Raw genomic sequence first — 10,986 nt, forward strand, 5'->3', positions numbered from 1 at the left:
AGCACACAGATTCTGGGGGCTTTCTCAGTTCTATTTAATGTATATAGTAGTCATATCAGTGTTTTCCTCTTCAATAAGAAATATTATACAGAGCAGTCTCAAATGACATTATTAAACATGCAAGCCAGTAGATTACATGGGCAATGCTGAGGGTGTAATGTCCACTAGCAAGTGGAGTAGGTATTTGAAGCACTAACACAACTTTATAACTTGGTGGAATCTGGCTACTATGACATGCTTCTCATGTTATTATTTAGAGCTCTCTAATCTGTGTTCTAAATAGATAAGCCATGAATTTTTTTGTCATGGTTGTTGCATTAACACATGATGGAAGGTTTCTTTGTGCAGTTAAAGCATCGATTTTTCCAGGATGCTCTAGCAGTAAGATTGCAGCAATAATACCACAGTTTCAACCATTCAACTTCTGCAAAACTCTTTATCATTGTTATATCATGGTTACTGTTGATGTTGGAATCAATCTTCATCCTAATTTTAGGTTTTCTCTGGACTGGTTCAGTTCAGCTAAATTTGAAACTGGAATCACATCGGTTATAGAGGTTCTGATTCCAATTCCAGCTCTGATTAATAAGGAAGGAAACAAATTAAAATACTCTACTAAGATTTGAACACTTAATCATTAGACTTTAAATTTAAAGTGCTAAACACTGCATCATGGAATATATTTATAACTAGCATGGATCTTAAGCTTCAAACCTTGGAAGCAATCATTAATAGCACCTGATTTATTGAATTCTGATAACTCATTGCTTAAATTGGTACTCTTATTATAGACTGATTAATGATTCACATTCTCAATTATTACAATTTTGTTGAGACAGGATAGAAGTTCAAATCAAGGGTTTGTTTATGCTCACTGTCAATTTGAGTCACACAAATATATACCAAAGAGAAATAGTGGAGTTCGAACAAAAAAATACATTGATATGTGAATGTCACAACAGTGTTTGAATGCATTTTATTGCAGTGATTGCTTCAACATTACATGAATCATGCATACAAGTTTGTACAAACATTCTGAACAATTCCCAGTTTAATATAGTTTGTCATTGAAGAGAACCAAACTGCATCACATTTGCACACATAAACAAGTTTGTACACACGCAATGAGTAGTTCAGGTTTTCATCAAGTTTTCTGTCGTCCAAGGAGCCAATCTACTGCTTGATGAGCAATCTTACACAGTTTAAGCTGGAACAGCTTCGCGGAATTTGTTGCCTTCCTGTGTTTCCTTGCTATCGTAGTACTCAACTAATACTTTCCATCCACCAGGGCACATGAAACCATCCGGTGGGTTCTCTCTGTTCTTTGCAAGAGTCCGCATCTATATGATGAAGATTATAAGTTGATAAGTACAAGTCCAAGAGTTTTAAGCATTTTAGTAACATTACAAGAGCATTCTATGTGATTTCAATTAGTACATTCGCTATAAAGAGGGTTACCTTTGTACCAGAGATGAACAGAAAATCCTGAGGTCTGGATGGATCAAAGAAAGCCATTTTCTTCTGCTTGGTGTCATAGGCAGCTACCTGAACTCATATTAAGAAAGAGAACTCTTATAAGACACATCATGTGGACATATTTTATACATAAATCGCTTACATCGCATTGATTAATCGATAGAGTATGCATTGGAAAAAAATAACAGCAAAGATGATCATAAAGCTTCAAATTTAGCAAAAGAATTGGGGCCCTCGTAAATATGTATATCCAATAATGGTATTAATTCTGAAAGGCTATACAGAATATTTGACTACAAAAATTCCTACCATGTGCTCACTATATGACCTCTTATTGTTCCAAACTCCTATAAAGAAACAAACAATGACAAGCCATATAACATGCTAATATATAAACCATACATACATACACAATGCCACAATAGTTATCGAGAATTCATTTACCATCAAAAAGGAGATATTACACAAAATGAAGATAATGGTGATTGCAAAAGCTATAAATGCCAACAATATAAACAATTTGTAGTAAGATAAAATAATGGCATAATGATGTGAGCTTATTTGACAGCCAAAGCAAAAACTTCAAAAGTTTCTCATCTCTTAAAACATGTCATTTTTCACTATTCCAAATTTAACTACTGTTCCATATGGAGATTGAAACTATTTTTGTTTCACTGATATCCTTAAATCTGATCATTGGCAGGCAAGATGTGACTCTAATCTAGAAAAAAAGAAGTTTATTTAGGAAAAATTTTAAGCTATATAACTATTACATGCAAAGAATGACAGTCATTAACTAAAATTTCTGGAAATGTCACAGTACCTTGAATGGTAGGATATTAAGCCTCTCAAGACCAGGAGCCATGCTGAGCACCTTCTTCCCATGGTCAGCATCATAAAGGTCCCTTTTCTCTATCGGGTGACTCATACCTGCTGGGTCTCTGCCCACAATGTAGAAATTTGCACCAGCATTTATACGAGATTTTGCGTGCCACTGCACCTCAGTTGGGCCAGCATAATGCATGGGAGAGGGGAAGATTGCAACTACTGTGGTCTCTGGGTTAAGAACACCATCCTCAAGAACCTATATACATAGAAAACGTGAAGCTATAAGCATTCTTAGAGTGACGATTGGATTATTGTTAGTCTGATAAAATTCAACCAATCAAGTGACAAATTTAGAAAAGGAAATCAATCACTGGGGATTTAAGTCTATTATGTAAATGCAATGTAATGTTTGCATATATGACCTGGCAAGTACTTTACATGTATGCTTTCTACATATAATACTTTTACACATATAGATGCATACTGATCCATCCATCAACATTCACATGCACCAGCACACTCTGAAGTCCATGAAAGCAAGCCAATAAGAACACAGACAGGCTCGCTGTCAGTGTGTGGGTGTGTATATTTTGTGTCTGAACTTATAAATTTAAAATTATGCTACAGAATTCTAACAGCAATATAAAAATGAAGTTCAAAAGGGATATGTATGGAAAAAAAAAAAGTTATCAGCAGATTATCATAAGCAGGATTTTTAGTAGTTATATCAGTAATAACCTTCTCATGTTGCTTCATTCTCCAATAAAGTGGTACATCATCGGCTTTTGTGAAACCTCCCAAGGGATGAAGCAAAAGAACTGGGTTTTTATAGCCCATTTCTAGAAGACGCCTACGGGTGTCTGTCATAAGTAAGGCATGACCATTGTGTACGGGATTGCGTAGCTGAAAAGCAAATACCGCATCTGCGTTGCGTCTTGAAAATTCTTCACGAAGTTCAACAGGTGATAAACGATATTGATCAAGACCATCGTTGTACTTAATTCGTTCTATAACCTCTAAGTCTCCACCGATTAGCCAATTTCCAGCCTTTGTTATAGCTTCCTCAACATATGGAAGTCCAGGAGCAGTTGTTCCCCATGTTCTTGCAATTCGTTCTTCTTTGTTATGCTTGTAGATTTCAATGCTAAATTAAAAGACAAACAATAAGGTTTCTTAAAATTTCTAAAACAAAGTGAAATTTACAATAATGGAACTGACACAATAACACATTCTAAAAAACTAGGACTGTGAAATGCAGCTTATTACAAGATCCAGAGAATATCAATTGATATGTTCTTTTACTACAGAAACCTTAAGTACAAAGTTTATAAGCAGTGAGTTAACTATGCCATTTTGGGAGTTTAGACTTAAATACACATATGTATTTATCAGCAAATTTCAATGTGCATAGTAAAGAGAAACCACAGTGTTTGATATGCACAACTCTGGAAAGGAGGAACAAGATCTTTAAATGGGTTATAATCTATCCAAAATGGTAAAATATTAACGGTGTTCTTATAACAAATTGATAAAAAATGGCATGCAGGCTTCAGAGTAGTACACTTTGTAGCTTGCAAGATGTTATTTAAGTTCACTCCTTGTAACTGGTTGCAATGAAGACTTTAAAATGCATAACTTAATAGAATGTACTGTTCACTTTCAAATCAGATCATTTACAGCAGGTACCAATTGCAAGTATTAGACATCTCAGGTAAATCAAAGATTAATTAAAAGTATAGAGAAAATAAACTGAGGCGAAGAATATGTAAAAGAGTCGGAGCAGACCACAAGCATTTGGAAGAACACGAGGGGAAAAAATCAGGCTATTTTCCATCAGAGTCATTTTAGCATACCCAAATTCTTATGATTTTAGTCACTATGAATTGAACAAAGACACTCCTAGCAAAACAAAAAGAAATTTGCTCCCTAAAAGTACAGAGTTGTATAAATGAAAATCTAACTTTCTCAATGATAAAACAAAATGTTTGATGTTTGCAAAGACAACTCAAGCAAGCATTAGAACCATGAGGAGAATTTTGGTTTATGACAGGAGAATCTCATATATATTTCATATTTATACCTAAAAACCTTTCATAAAAACACTCAGATAGGCAGTCAAAGTTAACAAGAAAGACACCTGCTGAATACATTTCTAGGATGATTCAAATTTGTTTCTGCTTGTAGAATCAAAAAGTAAGCAGCATCTTCAATATAAAGGAATCACTTCATTATGCGAAAATCAAGGTAACAGGGCAAAGAACGGAACTAATGCTTCAACAAATGTATCACAACAAGCTACAAAAATATGTATGACAAAAAGAAGTATCTCACAGAAATTGAATTGCAGTCCAGTAAGTCAAACATATATAATCATACTGTTCTATCTTCAGGTTGCATACGTTTCTGGATGGCTATTATGTATGTTGTCTTGTATGAATACCTTCAATGTTCTCTCTAACTCTTCTTTTCATAATTTTGGTAACTTAGAATGCTCATCTTACATTTTGTATGAGATTTGTGGCTAATCATCAGCTTTAGTAATAGAAGTGGAGATCAAGCAAATCTTTCAGCACATCTAACTAAAACCCAACAATTTGATACAACACAAGTAATCCTCACATTCTGCATACCACACAGCTCAAGATGTACAAAGACGCATAATCCGAAGTCTGAATGAAATCTGACTTCAACGGAACTTACGAAGATTATGTTTGTATTCACATGTATTTTTGTATGCACCTTTTTCAATATACATATAAGCAATTTGATCACATTCATGAGTAGTAGCCATTTGGTACATATATATTATATATATATATATATATATATATATATATATATATATATATATATATATATATATATATATATATATCATGTTGTGAACTGCTACCACCAGATAGGCTGTCATGATTAGCTGGCAATAAGGTCTATTATGCAGAACAGCATCATGTGGAACTCGGTAAGGAAGTTGTTGCATAGCAAGATCTACCTAACTTACCAAAGCTAAAGCTTATACAACTATTGTGGAACACTTGAATCCAACACAAGTAAGGCAAGAGGAACATACACAACAAGCAAAATCCATCATTAGGCAACATATGCCATTAAGTCAACCTTCTTGATGAGTAGGCCCCCCCAAACATGAGCATGGGTCCAAACCAAGTGGAGTGGACCCATGTGAAAGACTAGGATAGATAGTTTATGTCACCAATTGATTGTGTGCTTCCAAGAGATTCATTAAAATAAAGTGGACCCATTTGAAGTAAAGCTTCGACAGATCTTAGATGTCATGAGATGTTTTAGCTTTGTCAAAAACAAATTTTGACTAACAGTAGAAGTTCAGAAACTTTCATGGAAGCATCCTTGCCCAGATACCAGATTGTGTATTTAACAAGTAATTATTTCTTTAGTCACAGACCGCTATCAACAGGATCTGTCGTTCGTCAACATATCAATATAATAATGACCACCGGTCCAAATAAAGGTAAATAAACGTAATAAACTTGGCAACAAAACGTACCATATCAGCTAAATTAATGCTGCAAACAAATGGTCATACTGTTTTCCCAGCATATCTGGATCTTGTGAAATGATAAAGGCATCAAATCCTTATCATCATGAGGAATCAAAATTAGGTGCAAACAACAATATCAACTTCCTAGTATATGCGATCACACGAAGAACAGGGAGAAGCGCCAATTTCAAAGGAAAAGGCAAACATCTTCATCAAAATTGATTATCTACTTTCAGAAGAAAAAGGCTTAGGTTAATAGCGATCATAGAATCAATAAAAAGGAGGATTCTTTTTGCACATAGAAGGTAAAAGAAGCGAATTTTTCACTTACTCGCTCAAGATGGCGACAGGCTTGTCCTGGGCGTCAACAAGCGCGACCCTGCGGAGGTCGCCGATGGCCCGTTTCTGGGCGTCGTCGATCGCCAGAACAATCGGGACCGACATGTTGACGACGGACCCGTCCCCGAGGCGGAGACAGTTAAAATGAAGCGTTTGGAGGAACTCGGCTTCCCTCATGAAGCCGCCAAGCGGGCTTGCCCACCCCTCGCTCAGCACGTGCACCCACTCGAGATCGATCCTCGAGAGCTTGATCTGCGGGCACCCCGCCGCCTCCCGGCGCAAAGCCTCTCTGTCCGGCCCCTCGGGCGCGACGAGGTCGACCAGCCTCCCGCCATCAGGCTCGATCAGGCTGCAGGAGACGCCGGGGCGGCGCGGGGTAGGATTCCGGCCTTTGACGGCGCCTGCGGTAGCTGCGGAGGGGAGGCGGAGGGGCGAGACGAGGCGGAGGCGGGAGGGGAGCTGCGGCTTGAAGGTGTTGAGAATCGGATGGGGAGTGCTGGGGGACTTGACGATGAAGGTGGCCATGGAAGCCATTGACGGAGGCAAATTCGGGTCTTTTTGCCCCCCTTCCTTGGCTTGCATCACATGATGCCGCAGCCTTTTAATAGATTTCGTGGTGCGTATTTGGTCTGCCGTGGCCAATTGGGAAGACATTGATGTTTCCATGGAGCGGAAGACGGTGTGGCTCGTGTGACCATGTGAAGAAACGCACCTGACTGGAAATATGGGCAGGTTCATTCAGAGGCAAAAAGGAAATGTTGAGGGGACGCATGCGGGCGGGGAGGCTTGTGTTGTTGTGGAGCCCCGTAGAAATTGGGTGCCACTTTGTGATCGATTTGGACTTGGGTGCTTGTTTTGATACCAGTCTTCGACGTCTTTGGACGAGAGAAAAGGGCGACGGTGGACCTGCTTGGGGACGTGGCATGGGTGGATGTAGTGAAATGTTCGCAAGAAAAGATTTCCATCATAAATAAGTTTGACTAAGTTCGAGACTTTCTTTTCTTAATGTAAAACTAGAAAGATTATATACTATTAACGATGAGAGGTTCAACATGGTTATTATTAGCATGACACATTTAGTAGACAACTCGATAAACATGTCTATCGACATATGATATTTGCAAGACCATCGAATATTTCAATTGTTTGATATCAAAGCTCGACATGTGTCATTAGATAATTGATATATTAAATATTTAAATCTAAATTAACTATTAGAAGTTAATCTTAATCTTTATCCACTTACGATGTGTGATTGAATCGAAGTATTATAATCTCCCAACTTAAGGACTTAATATCTTTGTCAAAATCAAAATAACTCCGAATCAGACTCTAATAACATAAAGTATGTGAGACTTAACGTGACTCTACATAATAATATGTAGAGTCATCCTCTACACAAGATAACTATTTTATACTCGAACCTCTCACCATTATCAAATACTAGATTGATTCTAATATCATTAGTCATGATAATATAATGGGATAACTAATCTATTAATTGTGTTGAACCTAAACAACTTACTCAAAATACTTGAGCTTAAGTTAATAATAACACACCAATAGAACTTTTATAATTCAATCATATTCCTTGTGAGTATTATTAGTTGTGTGGATTAATAAGAATTTAAAGTAACAATTAATTACCAAGGTAACAACTTAATTTAACTCAAAGAAAAATGCGAGGGAAGGAGGCTTATTTTGCATGTCGATGTTTCTCTCTCTCTCTCTCTCTCTCCGTGCAAAGTACATGCAACAATCAATCTACTATGGATAATGTGGCAGGTGTCAAAGACCCCACATTTTACAGTTTTGTCTTCAGTTCTTGCAGAGATATCTCTGTAGAATCCTTCAAACACATCTAAAGCTTGTCAAGAACAGTCGATAAACTGTTTCCATGCATTGTAATGTATTAATTGAAATGTGTAAATTCCACAGACGATCCATCTCAACAAATATGACTTGTGAGGATGAGCAGCCCGACGTCCATAGAGTTTCTGCAATGATGTGGTCAGAATATAAGCACAAATGAGTGGATGCGATCAGAATGCTAAAAACAAAATGTTAGAGTGAAGGAACCCTAAAGTCCCAAGTTTTCTTAGGGTAAAGTCTCACCTATGGAAATTAAGACCCGACAAAGTCTCATTGTAGCTCTGAACACCAATATAGAACTCATGTAAAATGTACCAAAACTTTTGTTATTAGCCTCTTCTTCAGACAAAACTAAAACAAGTCGTAATGAAGAAAAATGAAGTACTCATAGCAGTCGTAAAGTTAAAGCACTCGTATCGTACTGATAATTGATTGGTACATTCGTATGGATCGATAAAACGAATCACGCTTAATAATGAGCTTGAAAATATAGAGAATAAATCGAACCACATCATGTGAATAAGATCATCTATATGCAGCTTAAAGAGAAATTGATATAGTGTTTATGAGTGGTACAGATGCTATACCGCACATCAAGGATCACAAAAAGCACAGAGGTTAACCTGTTAAATCTCTCATCCAACAAATCACCTCAGGGTCAACTTTTGCCACTTCTGAAGGAAGGATTTCTATCTTGATTTTAAGATCAGACCACAAGGTATGGGCTCAGGGATTCATGGCAAGAACCCTAAACTGAACAGAGACAAATATTGAAAGGGACATGACAGTTCCCATGCGTCTCCTCCAACCATCAATGGCAAAGGGGTGTCAAGGGAGATCGAGATGGTTGATGTTCAAAGCTGATGTGGTTGGGTGGTAACAAGGGCCATATAGAGACTCTTAGACCTTTGGAATTTACACCAAGTCTGCAATGCTGAAACATCCGAGGTACACTAAAAGAGGACTACAGCTCTTAGAGAGAGAGAGAGAGAGAGAGGTATTGGAAGCTTTTGCATGTTCTTGAGCGAAAGAAACAAAGATGTGAGAGATTACCTTTTCCTGAAGCCTCACAGTGACTGCTCACTGGCAATGACCATTGAGGCATGTTTGGGAATATTTAGAAACCAGCAAACCAAATGGGCGAAAGGCTACAAAACAAAACGTAATCTAGTGGACATGATTCCGAATAGGGTTCTCTAAGGATATTCCAAAAGTGTGCCTTTGTTCAGAAGATTTCTTAAAAGGATAGCCCAGTGAGTGTGCCAAAGTAAGAGAGATGGATAAGGTCAAACATTCTGCAACACAAGTATAGCTAGAGAAAGAATTAGTGACACCGAGCTGCAGTGGGTGTTTATTCTTTCAAGAGATGCAGCAAACTCAAGTCGGGGGTGAAGGAAGCAGTTCTAAAGATCAACAAATTGTTCTCAAAGAGAATTCATATTTTGCCCTAAAACATAAATTGGATTCACAAGCATGCAAGCATGAGTAGGTTATTTACCTGAAATCAGACTCACAGTCACAGATAAATGTTATTTTATTTAGTATGAACCCTAGCAATCCATATTTCTGATCTTATTCCTCTAATTGCACTCCACTTTGGCTAAGCCAAAATTGCTCATCGGATCATAAAACAAGTAAACAGCAGGAAAAGGGCAGCAGAGATAAAATCCTGATTAGAAGGCTTCAAATTACCAAACCTGACCCTTCTTGTTCTGCTCGATGAACCCCTTGTGAATTAGGGTTAGGGTTTTTCTTGTGCTCCCCGCAGCAGATGAAGCGGCCACATGATCTGATTCGTTTAGACAGATCTGGGAGATGATCAGATCATGCTGGCAGCTTCAGCCACTTGTGGTGCACAAAGGAATAATCGCAGGAGTACCGAGACCGAAAGAACAATAGAACAGTGACCACACGAGCGAGGAAGAGAGAGAGAGAGAGAGAGAGAGGAGAAAGAGGAGAGAAGAAGGTATCGATGGTTAGCTCTATGGAAAGAGTCTGCGGGAGGAGAGATAAATAGGTGAGAGAATGAAAGGAAAGGAAAGGGAAGGGATTATAATCCTCGTTATAATAATTAGTTTCCATGGACTAAGAGGAGTTAATAAAAAAGAATAATCACAAGGGGAGTGAGTGGTCCCAAAGAAAAGGAAAGGCCAAATGCATAATAATAATGTCTTACTCGCAGGCCAAGCTTTGTATATGTTCCACCTTCTGAGCTTTTAATTGCTTTTTGGAGGTCCCTCTCGTGGATCATCAACTTCTCTCTTCTCGGGGACCATTCTCGCTACCATCTTTAAACCTAGCAACCTCTCTCGTGACTCTCTCTCTCTCTCTCTCTCTCATAGATTTCGTGAGTGATTTATGGAATGTTGAGAATTCCAAATCTCACCCAATAACTTTTTTTTTTTTTCATTGTAAAAAAAAAATTACTTAAGGCAACAGAGAAAACTAAGAAAATAAATCTCCCTCCCCTTCATATACAGTCTGATCTACCAAAGCTGGCATACTTAGCAAGCAAATTAGTACTTTTATTTTTCTCCTTCAAAACATAAGAAACTTTAATGTTTACAAATATATTTAGGAGATGAAATATGTTTCTAATTGCATTCATGACTCTTTAGAAAGGCTTTCTCCCTATTTAGATTCCACTTGTATAATTAGATTCTACTTGAATTCTCTCCGACCTCTTGTTAGAGTATCATCATCTTCAATCCTTGTTGGATCTCAAGTAGTGCTTCGCTCGCCCATCCACCACCCACATAATTTTCTCAGTACAACTTGCAACATCCGAACGCTTTCAAATTTTCGTTGCTGGCATACATGTGTATATGATCACAAATATAATGAATGAATGAATGAATGGGCAGTCACATGGAACGATGATGAGTGGATGATGCTGGCAAAAGAAAAAAAAGTCACCAGATTTCATATCAAACTCTTTGCAAACTTTCTACACG

The 10,986-nt window shown here is 37.6% G+C and overlaps 1 protein-coding gene and 1 long non-coding RNA gene across 2 annotated transcripts; both read right to left on the minus strand.

Annotated features, from left to right (window-relative positions):
- Positions 1 to 947: 947 nt before the first annotated feature.
- LOC135598445 (ATP sulfurylase 1, chloroplastic-like) lies at positions 948 to 6,913 on the minus strand. Its single transcript, XM_065092240.1, has 5 exons — positions 6,153 to 6,913; positions 3,043 to 3,448; positions 2,300 to 2,560; positions 1,459 to 1,545; positions 948 to 1,340 (listed from the first exon to the last, which is right to left on the minus strand). Exons 1-5 carry the CDS (start codon positions 6,896 to 6,898, stop codon positions 1,203 to 1,205), a joined length of 1,638 nt encoding a protein of 545 aa, XP_064948312.1. The 5' UTR covers positions 6,899 to 6,913; the 3' UTR covers positions 948 to 1,202.
- A 910-nt stretch (positions 6,914 to 7,823) lies between these two features.
- Positions 7,824 to 10,073, minus strand: LOC135598011 (uncharacterized). Its single transcript, XR_010481469.1, has 2 exons — positions 8,276 to 10,073; positions 7,824 to 8,157 (listed from the first exon to the last, which is right to left on the minus strand). It is a non-coding gene; the product is annotated as an uncharacterized LOC135598011 (long non-coding RNA).
- Positions 10,074 to 10,986: the final 913 nt, after the last annotated feature.

The sequence above is a fragment of the Musa acuminata genome, chromosome BXJ2-1, assembly GCF_036884655.1.
Source record: "Musa acuminata AAA Group cultivar baxijiao chromosome BXJ2-1, Cavendish_Baxijiao_AAA, whole genome shotgun sequence".
NCBI lineage: Eukaryota > Viridiplantae > Streptophyta > Magnoliopsida > Zingiberales > Musaceae > Musa > Musa acuminata.